At 37.8% G+C, this 22,745-nt stretch overlaps 1 protein-coding gene across 4 annotated transcripts in view; it reads left to right on the top strand.

Moving 5' to 3' along the window:
* Positions 1 to 22,745, top strand: part of CFTR (CF transmembrane conductance regulator) — a 247,652-nt gene that overhangs the window by 170,455 nt on the left and 54,452 nt on the right. For all 4 annotated transcript variants that reach the window (XM_070787791.1, XM_070787789.1, XM_070787792.1 and 1 more), the window contains exons 16-21: positions 1,295 to 1,332; positions 1,773 to 2,023; positions 4,964 to 5,043; positions 10,426 to 10,576; positions 11,701 to 11,928; positions 14,245 to 14,345. In XM_070787791.1, coding sequence (XP_070643892.1) covers positions 1,295 to 1,332; positions 1,773 to 2,023; positions 4,964 to 5,043; positions 10,426 to 10,576; positions 11,701 to 11,928; positions 14,245 to 14,345 — 849 coding nt within the window. The remainder of the gene's footprint in view (positions 1 to 1,294; positions 1,333 to 1,772; positions 2,024 to 4,963; positions 5,044 to 10,425; positions 10,577 to 11,700; positions 11,929 to 14,244; positions 14,346 to 22,745) is intronic.

Genomic DNA, 22,745 nt, shown 5'->3' with positions numbered 1-22,745 from the left:
TAGGAAATTGTGAATGATGCCATTAGCTTTTTCATTATGATACTCCAATCTGATAGGCAAATTTACGTAAAGTGGGGCTTCCCTCGTAGCTCGTCAGTAAAGAATCTACCTGCAATGCAGGAGACAAAGGTTCAATTCCTGGGTCTGGAAGATCTCCTGGAGAAGGAAATGACAACCCACTCCACTTCTCGCTTGGAGAATCCCACGGACCGAGAAGCCTGGCAGGCTACCGTCCATGGGGTTGCAAAGAGTCAGACACGACTTAATGACTAAACCACCACTATATACTATTTAGACTCTAAGACTTCATAATGTAATTTCTTAATTACTGCTAACTATTCTCCATAGTTTTTATGTGATACTGTTAAATGCTTAAGTTGATTATGAAATAATACATAGATTTCTTATAGCAAGCATATTTGTTTCTCCCCTATTTGTTTTTGGTCTGTGTTCATTTTCAAATTTTTTTATTTTGCTTACAGTTTCTCCTATTTTTCTATTTGATTCTTTGTTAAAGTTATTATTGGCCTAATTGCATACTATCAGTCTTATAATTGTGTAAATATTTCTAGTATTATGATTGTGTTGGTATCATCGCAAGATTGTTTCCCCACAGTGTTTTAGGAAATTGGAATGCCAAATTGAAATAGAACAGAGTTCAGATAATAAACAAATGATAGTTCATTTTTTTTAGTTATGGTATAGAATATATGTTCCTCAGCCAAAAATTTCCACCATGAGAAAGCCCACATAGTGCCAGTAGTATGTTTTAATATGAATGCACTTTATTAAAACACTGTGAATTTTTGCCCTTTTGAAATGTTAACCAAGTTTCCTGAATATGTATCTCATCCTTTCTCATAACTAATTGGACTTATAGTTATGAGTCCCTCATAATCATTGTATGACAAATTAAATTATTTATAGCCACCAACGAGATCAATTATCTGCCAGCAGGCTGAGAGTAATCTCTTCATAAGAAACAAACTGTATTACTTAAAACATTTAACTGCAGTGTTAGCTCTTCTGTGAGGTTCAATGAATAGTTCCTGTTGAATGAAGGAGAGAAATGAATAAGTATTTTATTCGGTGAAATTTGAATTCCATTAGCTTAACATGGTCTCACCTCAAATAGTTCCTAGAACAATTATGGCAGCTTTTGGACCCAGGAAAGTAAAGCCAAGGAAAATAAAATTGCGTGTATTTTGATACTGGTCATGATGGAATTAGAGGTGGGTGTGGGAAAAATGGGAAAAGAGGATGGAAAAAGTGAAGTGTGTGTTGTTCCTTCCAGGTGGCCGCTTCTTTGGTTGTGTTGTGCCTATTTCCGAAGTGAGTATTCCATGTCCTATTGTGGATTGTATTTTGTTTCTGTTGATTATTTGGGTTTTATTAAACATTGTAATTTCTACTCTGCCTCATTTCCCCACAGTAATGTAGTAGAGAATTGAGTTCTTTTGTTTAAAAGTGTGTGTGCAGTTTTTGTAGCTCATTATCAATTTTTAAAAGATTTAGTCGTGTTTAGTTTCCATAAAATGCAATAACAATGTTTGAGATGACTTTGCACAGTTAGTATTTGAAATTTTATCTATTTCAGTGGTGGAAAGCTTAGTCTGCTTTCTTGCAATAGTAAGTCCTTCAGGTTAAAGGCATAAATTCTGCTAATGAAATATGTTGTATTTCTTTGGACTCAAATTCAGCATCATTTACATGTATTGGTAATTCATTGGAAAAGTTTGGTTGTCAAATAATAATTTCCTTTTGCTTTACAGAATATTTTTTCAAGACAAAGGAAACAGTACTAAGAGTGCAAATAACAGTTATGCAGTGATCATCACCAGCACCAGCTCGTATTATATTTTTTACATTTATGTGGGAGTGGCTGACACTTTGCTTGCTCTAGGACTCTTCAGAGGTTTACCACTGGTGCATACTCTAATCACAGTGTCAAAAACTTTACACCACAAAATGCTACAGTCTGTTCTTCAAGCCCCTATGTCAACCCTCAACACGTTGAAAACAGGTACTTAACTAGATGTACAAGATGAAGCTGCTGCTCCTCCACAAAGAGGGCCTATAAGTTGGTTGATTTTGTAGTGATAACACTGGCTTTTGCATGGAGGCATTTACCCTTCGTTGAGCTTCCTTATGTTGGGCGTGGGCCTGTCTCGGGTATTATAGGCTCTCAGGTACTGTCACTCTTCATATTTCTGTTTATTAGAGTAGCACAGTTTGTTAGGACATGATGCTGATGGGACTATAGCAGCAGAAGCAGCCCCTTCTGAGTCAAATATCCTTCTCTCTTCAGGTATTTGAGCTAGCTCCCTTCTAGGCATCTTGTTGTCAATGTATAGTGCTGTTTAAAAGGGGAGATGATTTGAAGAGATCCAAAAAGCAAAATTCTTTTACTAATGAAGTATTTTGATGAGATAAAGTAATCTAGTTTCATATAACTGTTCAAAGATAATCCCATAAATTCATTCCAGGTTTTATTTTAAATGGGTTGGGGTATCCCAGATATATTTTGAAAATACTTTTGACACTATCATAGAGGTTGGTAAAGGAGTACAAGCTTTTAGTTATAAGATCAGTAAGATCTGAAGATCTAGTGTATAATGTGGTGACCATAATTGATAAGAACTGGAATATTTGATTATAAAGGAAAAAATAATTTCCAAGTCAGAGTTTTAGAGTGATTTGTATCTAAAAACCTCAAGATAAGAATTAACCATCATTTTTTTTCTGGGTAATAACATTTCAGTGTTAATATTCAAGAGGATCTTCCTTATATTTATTCTGAAGCCCTCGTGTGTCACCAAAGTCTTGCCCCATTTGGATATACTCATCACCATGCTTCCATTTTAGAGCTAAGATGTTTTAGACCTAAAAGGGAATGTCCAATTACCTTCATCCAGTGATTTCATTTTTTTTTTCAATGGGAGAGCTGAGCTCCAGAGAAGGTAGGGGTTTTACCCAAGATTCTAGCAGTGAGAAACAGGCAATGAGATATAATGGAAGGAGCATGGGCATTGTTTGAGCTCTGTCTTGTCCTCTTAAGGGTGATCATCATGGGCAAGTTACTCTTCTAAGACTTACATCCACATCTGTAAAATGAGAAAAGGAATTCTTATCTCAAAAGACCATTGTGAAATGAAACAAGGTCATCACCTACTGGCCATTACATAGCCAACATCGGGTCAATGCCAATTACCCACTCTTATTCCCTTTCTATTGTTTCCCATCTGAAATATACTAAGCACCAGAATGATGTTTTTTTTTCCTTTTTTTTACCAAAGTGAGTTTCATTTTCTACACAAAATAAATACCATAGGCTACTCCCCCCACAATTTTTTATTTATGAAAAGGTATACAAATATGATTGATTAAATATGCTAAATAATGTATCATTAGTAAGGACTAGGAGATAGTGACAGAAAATAAGCATTGGATAATTCCTACATAAAGCTTTTTGCTGAGGGCTCAGATTGACACAAAATAAATGTGACATGGTCCCAGTGACCTCTCAAAATTTGCAGTCTAGAAAAAAGAGATAAGACATGTGTACAAGCAACTATACAACGTGTATATAATTATTATAACACAGAAGTGCTGACAAGATATATCAAAGGTATTCAGTGTGCCCAGAGGAGGAAGGGATTAATTTGAACTGGTGCAAACATTGATGTGTCGTTGCCAGAGAGGCATTTTGAATAGGGCCATGAAGAAGACAATATTTTTTAGCAAGTAGAGATGAGGGGAAAGGGTTTTCAGGCAGAGGGAACCATATGGAAAGTGCAAAGAAATAGGAGAGAGTAAAGTGTGTTTAAAGAATAAACCAGATTGATTGAAACAGAATGTTTGAAAAGAGGAAGCTTGTTCCTCGGGTGACTTAAGGTCAAAATCATGGAAGTTATTAAGTATTAAACTAAGAAATTACGACTTTATCCTGCAGTTCATGGGGGAGGGTACATGATAAGATTCAATCTTATCAAAAACAATCTGTACAGTATTATTATACTTTATTTGTATGTCTAACTAACCCCTAGGCGATGAATTCCTTAAGGGCAAGGAGCATTGGCTGATCCACGTCTGTTATCTCAGTGCCTAGCATTGTGCCCAGTGCCCTGTAGACACTCCATGTGTGACATTGTTTTCACTGAAGGAAAAAATGATCAGACTTACAAATGTGAGTCTGTAATTTAGAAGACAGGCTGAAGTTAAATTGTCAGTGAAGACGGTAAAAAAGGAGAACATGGCCAAAGAGGGCCACATGGTGGGCAGGGAGGGTTTGAGAACAGGTTGTGCTGAGGTGTGTCAGAAAGGTGTGGAAGTTGAAAATTAGGGAGGCTCTACATTACGAAATAAGGGAATGATGAAAGCACAGCCAGAAAATTATCACAAAACTCAGGCTTGTAAGTGTGGAATTATAGTAGTAGAAGGGTGCCTGTTCCTGACGTAATTTGTGATAGGGCTCTGTTAGAGACATTGGGCTTTGCATGAATCTTACAGCAATCTTTATTTCATAAAAGTTTACAAGTAGAGACAAAAATTTGAACACAGAGTTATTTAGAGTCTTTGTATAAAAAGTTTCTTAGAATCCTTGCTGTTTGTTGTCATTCAGTCACTAAATCATGTCCGATTCTTTGTGACTGCACGGACTGCAATGCATCAGGCTCCCATCCTTCACTGTCTCCCAGAGTTTGCACAAACTCATGTCCATTGAGTCGGTGTTACCATTCAACCATCTTCTCATCCTGTGATGCCTCCTCCTCCTCCTGCCCTCAGTCTTTCCTAGCATCAGAGAATCCTTGTAGAACACTGAAATTGTCTATAGCCTTATACTTCTGATTATATGTTCATTTGTATTTGAGTTCTGAGTCCTTCTGCTATGATCCAAGTTTATCAAATTTTGATATATCTTTTAAGATTACTAGTTTTTGAAGAATGTTTCTTTACCTTGCAGGTGGGATTCTTAATAGATTCTCCAAAGATATAGCAGTTTTGGATGATCTTCTCCCTCTTACCATATTTGATTTTGTTCAGGTTTGTAAAAATAAGTATTATTAAGTGACTTCACTTTGTTGCACTTTTTAAAAGTATTTAGAAAAATTATAAAGAGTAAATTCTTGCTTATTTTTCATTTGGTTAAGAGTTTGAACCGTGTCTAGTATATGAATCTTTTCAATATTAAAAAAAATCTTCAAGATAGTCATAAATTTAGTAAATTCAATAATAAGTCAAAACTGTTTACCTGACCAATGTGTGCTGTTGTGCTAAGTTGCTTCAGTCATGTCCAACTCTTTGCAACCCCATGGCCTGTAGCCCACCAGGCTCCTCTGTCCATGGGATTCTCCATGCAAGAACACTGGAGTGGGTTGCCATGCCATCCTTCAGGGGATCTTCCCAACCCAGGGATTGAACCCAAGTCTCTTACGTCCTGCATTGGCAGGTGTGTTCTTTACCTCTAGTGCCACCTGGGAAGCCCTTACTTGACCAGAACCTAAGGCAATTCCTCATTTAGATATAATAGCTCTCTACTTAGAAGTGATTTAAGACTTATAACAGACTACTTTCCCCCAAATCACTGTCCATGAAGTGTGACGTTTTTGACATTGGCATCACCTTTGATAGAAGTCACCTACATTCAGATGGCCTAGGTTACAATGACGATCAGTTGGTTTCCTGGTGGGCTATAGTTTCACCCAAGCTCATCCATGAACAACTTTGGCACAGATGGCTAGTTAGCAGTCTCACAGTAAGGACCATAATGCTGGGACAGAAGTATAGGTAAGTTTTCAGGCAGGTGAGGGAGGAAGGAAAAATTCAGGATTAGTGAGGATTATCCCTGGGTTATAGATCTGAAGGCATCTCCAGCACAGGCTGACTCTGAGCATGTGTCCTGGGATGGGAAGACTGATGGTGAAATGGAGCAGGGAAGAAGATGAAGGTGACCTAGGGGTAACCACATTAGGATTCCATTAAGTGATAGAACTTGAGTGTTGTAAGTTGATAACCTTGGCTATTGAACCAGGTTTGAAAGCAGATTCCTGGCTGGCTTGGGTTGAGCCTCAGGGAGTAAACGACAAAGCAGTCTCAGTGACCTCCTTGGAGATAGTTGGAACAGGATGCTACCCATCTCGGGATGAGTGGCCCCTTTCTCCTCATCCCCCATCCCTCCTCCCAATCCCACCACTGAGAACCTGTGAAATAAAATAAAGGCTGCCACTTTTGTCTGTATATACAACAATATTGGCAGGTGCACAAAAACCAGATTGCCAGTTTGCCTCATCTGAAATGATTGGCACAGCCAAACACATTAACCATTCCAAGTGAACTTTAGTATTTTGAGTTTCCTTCAGTTACTCTGTTTAGGGATATAACTCAGCAGCTGCTGCTGGAATTCATTAAAAAAAAGCTTTGAGTTCATCATGTAAAGAAGTGTTGCCCATGTCTTTAATTTCTGGACATTTCTTCCTTGTTCTATGCTTATAAATAACCGGACTGAAATATAATATTAAATCAGTTAAAAAATGGAACGTGGACATCCTGACATGATTGCAAAAGGATTCGTGAATGTTAGCCCTTGCTAATTTTTTCTTTAAAAACTTTTGTAGCCTGCAGAGTATTTTCTGAATCAGTGTAAGATTGATTTCAGAAATCCTTTGGGAGAGTTTCTTTTTGAACATGTATTTTATGCATTAGCACTTTTTGACACATGTGATGGTCTCATCCTTTCTCTTACAGCAATTTGAATAGTTTCTGCTCAACTTCTAGTGTTTTGGGGTTCACTAGTCATTGCCTCATAAGTGATTGGGCAGGGTTCCTTTATGTTGATTTCCCTATTTTGTTTAGAAGAGGCTCTCACATTATGGAAGCATGATATGGAAATCAAATACAATAAAAATCTGGTTAATTTTGATTTTATTAAAAAATGCATGCATTAGAGAGGTCCTTTAACTTGTGAGGTCTGTTGGTTATACTTATGTTCAAGTTAATGAAATTCCTTTCTAGTCACATTTCAGAAACAGGTTTTTCACAGAATAAGACACACCTATGAATTTCTTTTTTCCAAAAAAGTATAATTTATACTAACTCTAGTTCTTAACATTTGATAATATTCTGGGAAGTTTGCTTTCTGGCTTGGACATTGTATAGTGAAAATGAAAGATCCAGATTCTGTTTTGCAAATAACACTATTTATTTTACCTTGAGTAAGACACTTAATCTCTAAGGATCTCAGATTTCTAAAATGAGGAAGATGTCTGATGATGATCACTTTCAGTACCAAAGTCATATGCTTCAGATTGTCATACTGGAAATGGATCATAATGTGACAAATTTGAACTTGAAGCCACACAGAAAAAAAATGTATCCTAGCATCCTATTTATATCTGTGAGCTTCCTAGGTAGCTCAGTAGGTAAAGAATTCACCTGCAATGCAGGGGACGTGTGTTTGATCCCTGGGTTGGGAAGATCCCCTGGAGGAGGGCATGGCAACCCACTCCCACAGTGTTCTTACCTGGAGAATCCCCATGGACGGAGGAGCCTGGCAGGCCACAGTCCATAGGGTCACAAAGAGTCGGACACAACTGAGCACACGTAGAATTTATCTCTATGTTTGAGTGCCAGATTTTTTTTCATGAAACAGAAGCCTGTACATCTTAAAATGTGCAAATCTTCTCTTTTCAACCTCAAAACCTTTAGGTTTTTTTATTTCTTCTGTCTTAATACAGTGAGCCCTTCTACTTTGATCTCTGCTGTCTTTTACATCTTTCCCCCCCTTATTCATTCTGTTAATTCCAATAATCTGTTACTTAAAAATTCTCAAGGGCTGTCAATTACGAACTAAATTGCAGATCTGGTGTTCATTGCCTGGTTTTAAATAGATATTTATCAATCAGTCAGTTACTTAATGCACCTTCTAAATGGTTTTGAAGTGATCCTTCATTCTTATCATCTGCTCCAGTTACGCAGGCAACAGCATGTGCCCTTCTGTGTCAGGAATACTTTGAAGCCATTTTTGGTGGATGAAAATGGTGCCTTGCAGGTTTTATAGTCTGTTGATATTTTTTCCCCTAGAATTTTAGGACTTTGATAAGCTTGAATGGGAATTAAGATCTGTGCTCATATTTCCATCTTGTATTTAAATCTATTTATTTATTTTGCTGTCCTCTCTTTAATACCCCTGGTCTGGTATGACTTGTTTCTTATTCACTACGAATTACAAGCTAGGACAGAATTTGAAGTTTCTTTGTGTAGTTAGAATACCAAGGCATATTAAACTAGTGCCTTTAGTTTTGCATAAGTGCTAAATTATTACCTTCTGACCTCAGTGCCTAAGGATGACTCCTTACAGAGCAGATTGAGTTGTTTTCCTCAAAGCTTAGACTTAGTTTTTCACTTCTCAGTTAGGGCTATATTACAAATGATTATAATCACTGGAAGTCTACCTTGTGACTATTTCATCACTTCCAGTTGTTCCCACCTTCTCCATTATTCTCAAACCTTCTGTTGTATTGGTTGGGTCGGCTACACAATTCTTCCTGTTGTATTGTAACACAGTTACAATTCATTCCTAAGAATATCAACCATATCAGCAATAATTTAAAAAACAATGATCACTTTCCCCACCCATTGTTATAACACAAAAGCTCCGGATTGGAATTAATGGTAAAAATAGCAGCAGACAAACGAACATAGTGCTCTTTACAATTGTCAACAGTAAACAGATGAACAAAGCCTGATCCTAGTGAAACAGCTGAATGTTTCTGTGCTGCAAATGCAACAGTATTTATCTTTCAGACATACTGGTGTTTAATACAGTGGCCCATTTAACTTAAAATGTAGTTCCTAGTAAATAATGCTTGGAAGTTAATTTTTCTGTTTTTTTTCCCGTAAGACTCTCTTTCTGAGAAACGCATATCCTCAGTTAAAAAACAATCCTTTGCATTGATGAAGTCTTGTCGTGTAATAACTAGGGTGATTGAGGCTTTCTCATTGTACTGGTGGCTCTTGTAGGGCAAGAGCAGAAGAGAGGACTTTCCTTAAATTGGCTTTCCTGATAGCTCAGTTGGTAAATAATCCGCCTGCAATGCAGGAGACCATGCTTCGATCCCTGGGCTGGCTACCCACTCCTGTATTCTGGCCTGGAGAATTCCATGGACTGTATAGTCCATGGGGTTGCAAAGAGTCAGACATAACTGAGTGATTTTCACTTTTACTTTCCTTAAATTATTGTCGTCATATGCAGTTGGTCCAGGGTCTGGCACAGCAAAGATTTTTCTGAGTATTTGTTGAACAAAAATGAGTGAAGGGCTGGTACTGTAGAATTTGATGATGGACACATTAGAGGCATTTTCTCTATTAAACCCATCATTGAGATATGATCATCTGAGGCTTTAGATGAAAATAGCAACCCATTCAAAGAAGATTTATGCAGATGTTACACCCTCATTCATGTTTCCATCTGCCAAAATGTTCTGTATTTCTGCATCAGCTGGAAAGTGTATGTGTCACCCATGGGAGCTGGTAGAGAACTGGATTGCTGATTGTCAGATAGATGTTATGATAGGTTTATTTTTCAACCCTTATAGTGACAGTTACTTTATACTTTATTCACATGGGTTATTAGGGAGCAAATGCTGGCAGATTTTTTTTTTACTTTTTTATACATATGGATTTAGTGTCACTTGGAAATATAGAATTTAAGCCTTTAACTTGATCTGAAGAACACCAGTGTAATCAACTTGTTTCTGAGACTGCCCACATGGCTTCACTTTTGGGGTGGATAATGTGAAGAACTATCTCTAATGAATGGGCTTGACTTAAACACAAAATTAATTTGATAATACACAAGAGAAAAAATGATCTGATTTCAAATTAAATCAGCCCTACCCCCAAAATCTTCCTTTTGTTTTTGAGCATCAGGGTCATCTTCAGTTGTTTTAAGGGCCAAGAACAAAAACAGTAAGTGGAGTAAAATTCAAGTATAATTTTTTTCAATCTTAAATGTTAATCATCTGGATTCAGAGAAATCAAGTAGCTTACCTAGATGACCATTCATACTAAAATTATTTTAAAATAAAAAGTTTATTTTAAAAGAAGCCCAGGCAAGAAAAAATTACATTCATTTAAAATTTGTCATACAACACTTTAAAGGGTATAGGAAGTGAAAATATACTAAGATACAAGAATACCATGTTTTCTAAAATATTATTATGAGCAACCTAAGCAATTTTTGGAATTTTGATAGAACTTATGAAAAATGTGCTTTAATGTGACCACTTTCCCAGTAGAAAGATACCTTCCCTGTCTTTAAAATGGAACAGAGCGTGAAAACCTTGTTTAGAAAACATTGGTAACATACCTTGTCCCTTTGCAACATGGAAATATTTACTTATCCCTGTGTTGTCTTTGATCCTACAGTTGTTATTAATTGTGATCGGAGCTGTGGTGGTCGTCTCAGTTTTACAGCCCTACATCTTCCTAGCTACAGTGCCAGTGATAGCGGCTTTTATTCTCTTGAGAGCCTACTTCCTCCACACCTCCCAGCAACTCAAGCAGCTGGAATCTGAAGGTATGGTACAGCTAGTGACATGCCCACAAGAGCTACCTGTGGATATTTATCTGCAATGCATCTAGTTTTCAAAACGTTTTTCCTGTTTTTAAACTTGCATGATATGACAATGAGTTTTAAAAATGTATATTTCAACTTTGATTCAGGGCCATTTCTGTACATTCTCATCATATATACCTCTCCTGGTTCTTATATTTTGTTAATAAATAATTTTTATTATAACAAGTAATTAACAAATAGCAAATTTATTAATAAATAGCAAATTTATTAACAAAACTGTTATTAAATATTATTTTTGAGAATTTGACCATTGCCTTCTTTCAGATTTAAAATGTAGTGTTAAACCACAAACTCTGCAAAAAAATCTAAGTATGTAAAAGGAAACAGTAAATTATAAAACACATGTAGATTATTTTTATGAATTAATGACTATGTGACTTTATTTTGAATTTAAAACGAGTATATGGAGTCTTAGGAGGCTGGATGTATATGATATCTGTTCTTAATTCTATAAATTAAAAATTGAAACCATAGTGCCACTATTTCTATAGGTTTGTCTGTGTTCCTAAATGAGACTGGACAAAGTTCTTTCCAGACACCTTTGCTTTCTCTCCAGGGATCTGCCTTTTGGTGCACACCCAAACACTGCTTGAGCTCTTTGGAAAGCTCATTGTTCAATAACAGCCTTTGCTTAGGTGCATTTTCAGGGGATATATTTCCAGTGTGCTTCTACATTGAGGTTATTTGCTAAATTAAGTCACACAGACTTTCTTAATTGAGGCATTGAATGAATTGTCTCAAAAGAAAAACATTTTCAGCAGTGATTAATTTAGGATTAGTCAGATAAACAATACCCAGTGGTAGCCAAGGAATATGAATTAATAATGGCAACGATTTTATAATAAGTTTCCATCCACGGTAACCAAGATAAAAAGGAAGGTAACTCATTAAAAAAAATAACAGATTGCATCTATTCAAAGTTTGAGTCACAATGAAAAGCCTTTCCAATGATGTCCATTGTTTGATTACTTGTTTGATTACTCATTAAGTTAATGTTTCGAAAGTAATAATTTGCATTATGTATTTACATGACTTACATTGTTCTCTATGGAAATATTTCACAGGCAGGAGTCCAATTTTCACTCATCTTGTTACAAGTTTAAAAGGACTATGGACACTTCGTGCCTTTGGACGGCAGCCTTACTTTGAAACTTTATTCCACAAAGCTCTGAATTTACATACTGCCAACTGGTTCTTGTATCTGTCAACACTGCGCTGGTTCCAAATGAGAATAGAAATGATTTTTGTCATCTTCTTCATTGCTGTTACCTTCATTTCCATTTTAACAACAGGTACTATGAACTCAACTGTTTAGCTAAGCATTTAATTTAAAGCTTTGTCAGCCAGTAAAATGCTGCATTCATGTAAGTTAACATTTTTAGGTATCATTAAATAGATTTTTTTAGTTTATTAATCAAAAATTTGTTTATTGTTGAATGAATGATTTCTTTGAATTAGAGCTGTATGCAGTTGAAAAACTTAGATAGATATATTTCATCACAAGTAAAATGAAGACCTATATAGACAAGTGAGCTCTTCTAATGAAAAAAGTTGAATTACTGAGCTTTAAGAAGTGTTGAGATATATATGTTACAGTGGATGAAGATTCCGAGGGACTGCCAAACAGAACAGAATTCTGTTCAAACAAAATGAAGCAAATGTTGGAGAGTTCCAGGAGGGCCTTGTGGGCAGAAGGCACACTGCACCTCCATGGGAAATGGAACAGTCATGGAGAGTCATACTCAGAGCTTCCCATCTCTGGAGGCCAGATGCCAGCCATGCCCATTCCTTTCTGTGGCTACTTCATTCATTTCTCTTTCTCTAAAGACTGGTTTGGCTAATGTGCCAGGGCTGTGCAACAGGGACCTGGTATGGCCTTTCCAGTCAGGGCCCTTGAGTAAACAGCTGAGTTCCTCTGTCCAGTTACCAAGTATTGACAAGAACAGGGAACAGGCTTATATTGGTCCACCTGCAGTCCCACAGGTGCTGAGAGAGTAGTGGATTCCTCACCTTCATCGTTCCCTCAGCCCAAGGCTTTGGGAAATGACTCTGCAAAAGGATTCAAGGGGGCAGGCAAATCCTTAAGTAAATCCTTAGCAGTACAATAGTTTGGGGCAACCTTAAAACAAAATAAAGTTTCTTTCGTGGTTCAGAATTAAACAATTTTTTAATTAAGTTATTTGAAACAGGATCCAAGAGGGCTGAATGAACAAGGATTTGTTAACAGCGAAATCACACCAATATATCATGTGCTCTAATGTAATGATTAAGGATCCGATTGAGTCCTGGCTTATTAGGCATGATAGAGCGTTCAAGAACCAGTATCGCCCAGGACCTATCCATGAAATCAGATGCCCAGCCGGAGTGAATGTTAGCCACACAGCTAGTATCAACCCTGCCTCTGCTGGTCTTCAGCTGTGGTGACTTGTACACTTCAGTCAACTACTCTAAAGCCCTCATTTTCCTCATGTGTAAATAAACATTATAGTGCCTGTTTCATAAGTTTGTGGTGAGTATTAAATGTAATAATTTGTGCAAAGCACTTACTGTAGTGCCTAGTCCATAGTAGGTACCCAAAAATTTTATGTTACTTATTATTGTTATTATTTTTAAAATTTTATCTTACTCTCATCTTAATATTCAGAATGAGTAATGTATTGGGCCCTGGATAAATTTTACCTGTTTAAAATAAGTGATTTAGTACTAAAACCACATACCTGCTGTCTGTGGTTTATCTTCTATTAGAATAATTATGTAAACAAAAATTTCAATTCATAATAATAGGATGACTTATTTCTCCCAATTTTCGAGCCCTAAAATTGTTTTATCATGCATTACAGCTGTAGGGATTGATTATCAATTAGGACTTGATAACATAAATTTATAACAATTTAAGGACATTCTTATTAGAAAAACTTTAGGGCCATGAATACAGAGTATTTGTAAATTTTAATTAGGGGTCCCTTCTAGCCCTTAAAAACTAACTACTCTAATTAAGCATTTGAGTATTGTTCTTCCTATCTGAACTAATCAATTTTTTAATTCAAAAGGCAGTCTTCTCTTTTTCCAAATGGCAGACCCATGAGTTCTGACTTCTCCATGAAACTCTTAGTTCTTTCTTCCCAACAGCATCTTATTGACAGAGATAAGTCCTCCTTACGAAGACATGAAGCACATCTAAACATCTTTTGGATGCTGCTCACACACCTCTCTCCTGCTTTTGACGTCTTTGTAGAGGAGATTATTCAGACACAGAAAGTCTTTCCATTGTAGTCTTTGAAGATATTATTACTTACAGAGTAATAGTAGAAGAGATTAAAAATAATATTACCCAACACCAACATCGCCTTCAATATCTGAAGCATTAAAAAAAAGGGCAACTCTTTACTAATATGCAGTCACTCTTTGATTTAAAACATTGGTTGAATACTAACAGGGCATATTATCACTAGTGATGCATGCTTTGGGGAACTGAGATGAAAAATGGTTTAAATTGGCACAGAATCTAAATGTAAGTTTAACATAATCTGTCTTCTAAGTATACATAAAGCGGTTCACAGAAAAGAGAAGTAGCCTAAAGTATGTTTATATATTTTTTCCACCTGTAGGTGAAGGAGAAGGAAGAGTTGGGATTATTCTAACTTTAGCCATGAATATCATGGGTACATTGCAGTGGGCTGTAAACTCTAGCATAGATGTGGATAGCTTGGTAAGTATTTTTTTTAACTTTTATGAAAAAAATTCAGACAAACCAAAAAGTATAGATAATAGCATAAGGGATGACTATATACCCAACCCCAGCTTAAGAAATAAAACACTGCAGATGAGTTGAAGTTCACTGTTTGTATCTCTTATTAAACCCATATCTCTTCTTTCTTCCATATAAATAGCCACAGTCAAGATCTAGTGCTACTATGAACATTCTTGCAGTTCCTTGCCTAGGATTTTTCTAGGATAGACACCCAAGAGTGGTATTGGTGGGTCATAGAATTCACCCATGTTCAACTTTGCTGCTGCTGCTAAGTCACTTCAGTTGTGTCCAACTCTGTGCGATGCCATAGACAGCAGCCCACCAAGCTCCCCCGTCCCTGGGATTCTCTAGGCAAGAACACTGGAATGGGTTGCCATTTCCTTCTCCAATGCAGGAAAGTGAAAAGTGAAAGTGAGGTCTCTAGATGGTGCCAAATTGTTCTAAGATCCATTGTACCAGATTATACTCCCATCAACAAGAGTATAAGAGGGGACTTCCCTTTGGTGGTTTCCTGGTAGCTCAGATGGTAAAGTGTTTGCCTACAGTGTGGGAGACCTGGGTTCAATCCCTGGGTCGGGAAGATCCCCTGGAGAAGGAAATGGCAACCCACTCCAGTATTCTTGTCTGGAAAATCCCATGGAGGGAGGATCCTGGTAGGCTACAGTCCATGGGGTTGCAAAGAGTCGGACACGACTGAGTGACTTCACTTCACTTCCCTTTGGTGGTACAGTGGCCAAGATTCCACGCCCCCAGTGCAGGGGAGCCTGGATTTGATCCCTGATCAGAGAACTGGATCCCACATGCTGCAACCAAGACCCTGTACAGCCAAATAAATAAGTATTTTTAAAAAAGAGAGAGTGTAAGAATTCTCAGAGGTCCATAGGTATTATATACAACACTTGATAATGTCAGACTTTTTAAAAAATTGAGGTATAGTTGATTTACAATATTGTGTTAGTTTCAGGTGTATACCAAAGTGATTCAATGATATGTATTTTTTCAGATTATTTTCAATTCTTAATTATTATAAGATATTGAACATAGTTCCCTGTGGATACTTTGTTGCTCATCTGTTTTATATATAGTTGTTTGTATCTGCTAATCCCAAACTCCTTTATTTCTCCCCCATTCCTTCCTTTTTGGTAACTGTAACTGTTTTCTGTATCTATGAGTCATTTCTGTTTTGTATAGATTCAGTTGTATTGCTTTTTAGATTCCACATATAGAATATATATGTGTTATATAGCATTTGTATTTCTCTACTGACTTACTTAGTATGTTATTCTCTAGGTCCATCCATGTTGCTGGAAACTGCATTATTTCATTCTTTTTTATGGCTGAGTAGTATTTTACTATATGTATGAATCACATCTTTATCCATTCGTCTGTCCATGAACACTTAGGTTGCCTCCATGTCTTACTTATGGTAAATAGTGCTACTGTGAACATTAGGGTACATATATCTTTTTAAATTAGTTTTTATCTTTTTCAGACATATGCCCAGGAGCAGGATTGCTACATCAGATGGTAGCTCTATTTTTAATTTGTTTTAAGAAAGCTCCATACTGTTTTCCATAGTGGGTGCACAAATTTACATTCCCACTAATAGGAGGGTGTAGGAGGGTTCACTTTTCTCCACAGCCTCCCCATCATTTATTACCCTTTTGGTTTAGGTTCTTTCCTGACCTTTTGGTTTATGGTCTTTTTCTTTTTCTCTGAGACAGTTGACATGTTCTCAAAATGCACATATTCATTCAGTTGTTGAAATGTGTATAATCAATTCCTGTCAGAATAAATATCATTATAAAATATACATCTAGGGAAAAACCAATTTTTTTCCCGCCCTCTTCTTGCCCTTGTGACAATATTTTATTTAACAAAAGCATTTTAATAATTCATTGAAAGGTTATTTAACCTTAATATGATTTATAGCAGAGTTTCATTTTAGTTTGACCAGCTCTTTTAGTGACTCTATTTATCTCCTCTCTTAGCTTGTATACGTTTGTGGTTGTGTCTTGTAAATGTACTTTAAAATGTTTCTGTTGGAAAATAGCAGGAGAATACTAAGTAAATATTGTACTGGCTATTTAATTCTTTGTTCGAACTTTCCTCAACTTTGACATTACAGTTAAAATCCTCATGTACTTCTTTTTCTTTATCTGGAAGCATTTGTTCGCCTTGTACATGCACAATTCTTTTCTCTTTATTGTATTAATTTCCTTGGTTTATGTAACAGCCTCTACAGCCTCTCTTTGTTTGGTGCCTGTCTTTTTTGCATGTCTAATCTCCATTAAAGTTTCTTTCAAGCTTTTTTATTTAGCTAGTTTTTCACATGGTCATCCTAGACTTTGTGACCTGCGCTTTGACTTTGTTTCTTTCATCTCCTGGCATAAGAGGATCTTTGCAGTAAAATATTATGTTATAATACGGTCTGTGAAAAGTATCAATATTTGGAGTTCATCATATTTTTAAAAGTTATATTCTTTTGTTTGAATATCAAAGTGATCATGTTAGTTTGCATTTTGCTGCCAAATAGCACAAGTGGTCTTGCCTGAGTCTTTGCTGGCATTTATCTAGTTATTAACTCCATCTTGCTGCTTCCACCCCTGCAACTGCTACAGCTGTCCAGTGATTTGTTAGTTTTTACCTAGCATATGTTGAAAGTTGGAGGAGAGAGAGCTGTAACCTCAAATTTCATGTTTACATATATGTTAACACTAAAGGTCCTTGTAACCTCTGAAATAAAAACTCATTTTATTTTATTGAGTTCTGAAATAATTTAGACCTCAGGTAGGTTGTTTTTTTTTTTTTTTTTTTTGGCCACATCTTTCGGCATGTAGGATCTTAGTTCCATGACCAGGGATTGAACCTGCACCCCCTCCATTGGAACCATGGAGTCTTAACCACTGGACCCAGGGACGTCCCTCCAGCTGAGTTTAAATTCAATAAACAGGGTGTTTTGTTTGACACTTTTCGTTTTTTAGTACACAGATAGCCAGGAAAAAAATATCTTTAGACTGGGAAAGAATATTTCATTTACCCATCTGGCTGGGTTTAAGCATGAACATCAAACGTCAATAGAAATATGAAGTTATGACTTTCCTTTTACTGCTCATCCATTCATTAACTCAGGTGCCCAGACTTCCTTAGCTTTCAGCCAGTGAAGGTACTAATAATATTTGGATGATAACACTTCCTCATCACAGCCTCAGGTAGCTTTGTATTTATGACTGACTACACATCTCAGAGGTTGGCACTCAAAACTGGTCAACAAACCTTTTAATACATTTTCCTGATAAGTTCTCTCTGTTTCATTCCCTAAGATAGCACTTTATCACCTTCTTGTCTCTTCTCAGGTGCTCTAATAATTCTACGCCTTGCATTTTCAGTCAATGATCTTGCTATATATGTCATAGAAAAAAAAAGGTGGAGCCAGGAAGAATTTCTTCCTTTCTTTCCACTAGTTGTAACACCGTTCTGCACGACTGCGCATATGCTCCAGTTCCCTCTGTGTCTTTGCTCCTGTGTAAAGGCCAGTATATGCAATTAACTCCTCTTTGTGGTACCTTTCTCCCTAGCATAAAAATGCCATCCCTTGATCTAACACCCCTTTTCTTTGACCTATTTTCAGCAGAAATTCTTGAAACAGTGTTTTACTCCATGTCATCCTCCCAGTCCTTTCCATCAGTCAGTTAGTTCAGTCACTGAGTTATTTCCGACTCTTTGTGACCCCATGGACTGCAGCACACCAGGCCTCCCTGTCCATCACCAGCTCTCGGAACTTGCTTAAACTCATGTCCATCGAGGTGGTGATGCCATCCAACCATCTCATCCTCTGTTGTTCCCTTCTCCTCCTGCCTTCAATCTTTCTCAGCATCAGGGTTTTTTCTAATGAGTCAGTTCTTCGCATCAGGTGCCCAGAGTATTGGAGTTTCAGCTTCAGCATCAGTCTTTCCAATGAACATTCAGGACTGATCTCCTTTAGGATGGACTGGTTGGATCTCCTTGCAGTCCAAGAGACTCTCAAGAGTCTCCTCCAACACAACAGTTCAAAAGCATCAATCCTTTGGCACTCAGCTTTCTTTATAGTCCAACTCTCACATCCATGCATGACTACTGGAAAAACCATAGCTTTGACTAGGTGGACCTTTGCTGACAAAGTAATGTCTCTGCTTTTTAATATGCTATCTAGGTTGGTCATAGCTTTTCTTCCAAGGAGCAAGTGTCTTTTAATTTCACGGCTGCAGTCACCATCTGTAGTGATTTTGGAGCTCAAGAAAATAAAGTCTCTTACTGTTTTCCCACCTATTATGCCATGAAGTGATGAACTGGACACCATGATCTTCATTTTCTGAATGTTGAGCTTTAAGCCAACTTTTTCACTCTCCTCTTTCACTTTCATCAAGAGGCTCTTTAGTTCTTCTTCACTTTCTGCCATAAGGGTGGTGTCATCTGCATATCTGAGGTTGTTGATATTTCTCCTGACAGTCTTGATTCCAGCTTGTGCTTCATCCAGCCCAGCATTTGGCATGATGTACTCTGCATATAAGTTAATTAAGCAGGGTGACAATATACAGCCTTGACATACTCCTTTACCAATTTGGAACCAGTCTGTTGTTCCAAGTCTGGTTCTAACTGTTGGCTCTTGACCAGCATACAGATTTCTCAGGAGACAGGTAAGGAGGTCTGGTATTCCCATCTCTTAAAGAATTTTCCACAGTTTGTTGTGATCCCCACCATCAACACCATCAAAATCCACACCATTTGGTGTAATCAATGAAACAGAAGTAGATGTTTTTCTGAAACTCTCTTGCTTTTTTGATGATCCAACGGATGTTGAATTTAATCTCTGGTTCCTTTGCCTTTTCTAAATCCAGCTTGAACATCTGGAAGTTCATGGTTCACATACTGTTGAAGCCTGACTTGGAGAATTTTGAGCATTACTTTGCTAGCATGTGAAATGAGTGCAATTGTGTGGTAGTTTGAATGTTCTTTGGCATTGCTTTTCTTTGGGATTGGAATGAAAACTGACCTTTTCCAGTCCTGTGGCCACTGCTGAGTTTTCCAAATTTGCGGGCAATTTGAGTGAAGCACTTTAACAGCACATCTTTTAGGATTTGAAATATGGAAATTCTTTCCATACCCTACTTCATTTTATTTCCATCATCCCTCAGACTCATAACCTGTATCTTTCCAGAGCCAGCATCTTTATATCTCTCAGTCTCTCAGTTGTACTCATGCCATGGACACATCCTTCTTGTTATCCTTTCTTCTTTCACTAGGGTAATGTTATTCACACCTGGTTTTCCTGCTGCCTCACTGGTTCCTCCTTAGTTCTCTTTGCTGACCCCTTATCTTCTTTCAGATTGCTAAACACCAGCTGTATGCTGCTGCTGCTGCTGCTGCTGCTAAGTCGCTTCAGTCGTGTCCGACTCTGTGTGACCCCATAGACGGCAGCCCACCAGGCTCCCCTGTCCCTGGGATTCTCCAGGCAAGAACACTGGAGTGGGTTGCCATTTTCTTCTCCAATGCAGGAAGGTGAAAAGTGAAAGTGAAGTCGCTCAGTCGTGTCTGTCTCTTAGAGACCCCATGGACTGCAGCCTACCAGGCTCCTCCACCCATGGGATTTTCCAGGCAAGAGTACTGGAGTGGGGTGCCATTGCCTTCTAGCTGTATGCTAGCCCTCTTCTATCTACACTTTCTTTGGCTGTTATAATCTAACTCCGTGCTTCTGAAATCATCTCTAAGTGAATCACACATTCATATCTCCAGTTAAGACCACTCCTCTGCTCTCTCTCTCTCTCTATATATATATATTCAACTACTAACTTGACAACTCCATGTATTTATAAAACACAGTGATAAACTGTCTTCCAGTAGACTTGACATTTTAGTTCTTAAATTCTTATTTGGAATCTCCTGGAAATATGCTTGTGGTATCAAGAGACCATTAAAAGTGAACAAAACTTCTATTCTGCCTACTAGTTTGTCTAGCTTTATATAGGAGTTTGGGAAAAAATTCATCTGTCACCTTATGAACAGTGTAGTATAATAGGTCATGAATAATCCCAGAGATTTTTAAAATAGTAAAATTATCAGAGTCCAACTTAATTCCCATTTAAACTCCCATGTTAGGGGATTTCCAGTTATTTCAATTGATACCACAGTGTTTTAAAAACTGTTACTTCTAATTCTCTCTTAATTTTAACATAATTTATGTGTATATCTGGCTTCCCTGGTACGTCAGCTGATAAAGAATCCTCCTGCAATGCAGGAGACCCTGGTTTGATTCCTGGGTTGGGAAGAGCCCCTGGAGAAGGGATAGGCCACCCACTCCAGTATTCATGAGTTTCCCTGGTGGCTCAGATGGTAAAGAATCCACCTGCACTGAGGGAGATCTGGGTTCGATCCCTGGGTTGGGAAGATCCCCTGGAGGAAGGCATGGCAACCCATTCCAGTATTCTTGCCTGGAGAATCCCCATGGACAGAGGAGCCTAGGACACTACAGACCATAGGGTCACAGAGAGTCGGACACGACTGAACAACTAAGCATAGCACAGCACATGTGAATGTCTCTCTGTTCATTTCAGTTGCAAAGCTTATACTATTCTGTAGATGGGATGAAAAGAGAAGTATTAATTCTTTTTAGCTCCATTCCTCAAGTACTATATGAATTAAAGTAAATTCAATCTTAAAACATTTTGTGTTATTAGTTAACAAAGTTGTGTACTTATTGTATTTGAATTCATAAGATGCCTGCCATTTTTAACAACATAAAGCTTCTCTGTCTCCTACTGTTAACTATTTAAACTTCATATATCTTAAATGGGCTTCCTTGGTGGCTTAACTGGTTAAGAATCCGCCTGCATTGTGGGAGACCTGGGTTCAGTCCCTGGGTTGGGAAGGTCCCCTGGAGAATGGCTACCCACTCCAGTATTCCGACCTGGAGAATTCCATGGACTGTATAGTCCCTGGGGTCGCAAGGAATCAGACACGACTGAGATACTTTCACTTCACTGTCTTAAATAGTCAGTGTATACCTAGATTTTTGCCTCCATGAATGAGTGAAAATTAAATAAATGAGAGCTAGAAAGGATCCAAAGGTAATGTTTCAGACTTAGTTGTATCAAGCCATCTGGTGACTGGTGAATTGCTCACGCTAAGAGTATCATTGTTCGAATGAGGCAGTTGACATTTCATCTATTTTCAGGACTGTCTGCGTCCTGGTGAGCAAAACTAAAATATCTGAGCATATGACTAGTACCCACTTTCTTAATTCTCCAGTCGTAGCAGCCAATAAACCATCCCTGTTGCATAGTGTGTTCTTAGTAACACAAGAGGGTGGAAGCCTCCAGGATGAGTAAGGAAGACTGCACCTCTGCAGGGTTCACATTTAGATTCCAGTTAATGAGTTTCCAGAAAGTTCTTACAAGGTTGATGTAATCTGAGAAGAGTTTTCTGTCAATAGAAACTCCCTCTGTTTCTCCTTTGTCCTTTTATTGCCTGTGTTTATTTTGGGTTCCAGTAAAGATCAAGTGACTGATTGTACAGTGACCAATGAGAAACCTGATGCGAGGAGAAGTGGGGAACCTGGCTTTTCTTCAATTCTCAGTTCTCCTGATGCCCAATTCTTTTGGATTGAAAATAGTTTCTGCCCTGAGAATCTGAGGGGAGGCTTCATTTCTTATATTTTTTTAACCTCCTTTTAATGGCTTCTTGATAATACCTTTCTTTGTTTTTCTGTTCTCATGAGTCTTTGGGGGTGTATTTTCCACTTATGACGTCTGTTCCAAGACTTCGTTTCACCCAGCCTTTCTATTTCCATCCTATAAAGTGGCTTTCTATGCCGTGTTCCACTCTAGCCACCACCAAGAAGTTGTGCAGCCTTAGGCAAATAAGTCATAACCTGCATGAGGGCTTTTTCCTCCTTTGTAAATGAAACGGTTTGGTTGGAAATTTTTTAAGGTTCTGTTAGTTGTGACATTCTCTTCTGACTCTCTGAGATATCTCAAGATATCCTCATTGGCACGTATGCAGGCACTGTTCTGGGTGCTCTTGGGAGTCCCAGGGGTCTGCCACTGCCCTGAAGGCTCAGGTCCAGTGATTAGGTCACTCACCACTGCAGTTGTCAGAGCTGATCAAAGAACTCTTAACCAGTGTGTTACTGGAACCAACAAAGACAAAGAAAGCTCCATTAAGATGTTGCTGAGTCTTGAATTGGTAGGAGAGGCTTATGAGAACCTGACGGGATTGTGAGAGTGTAGGAAAGTTTGGGAAATTTGTGGAGCTGTGTGCTTATCACTTAAACTTCCTGGATTTAAAATTTTTCATTTGTACCAAGAAGGAATGGATTAGGTC

The sequence above is a fragment of the Bos indicus genome, chromosome 4 (genome assembly GCF_029378745.1).
Source record: "Bos indicus isolate NIAB-ARS_2022 breed Sahiwal x Tharparkar chromosome 4, NIAB-ARS_B.indTharparkar_mat_pri_1.0, whole genome shotgun sequence".
NCBI lineage: Eukaryota > Metazoa > Chordata > Mammalia > Artiodactyla > Bovidae > Bos > Bos indicus.
The sequence above is the reverse complement of the archived record's forward strand: the minus strand, read 5'-3'. Positions and strand labels throughout refer to the sequence as shown.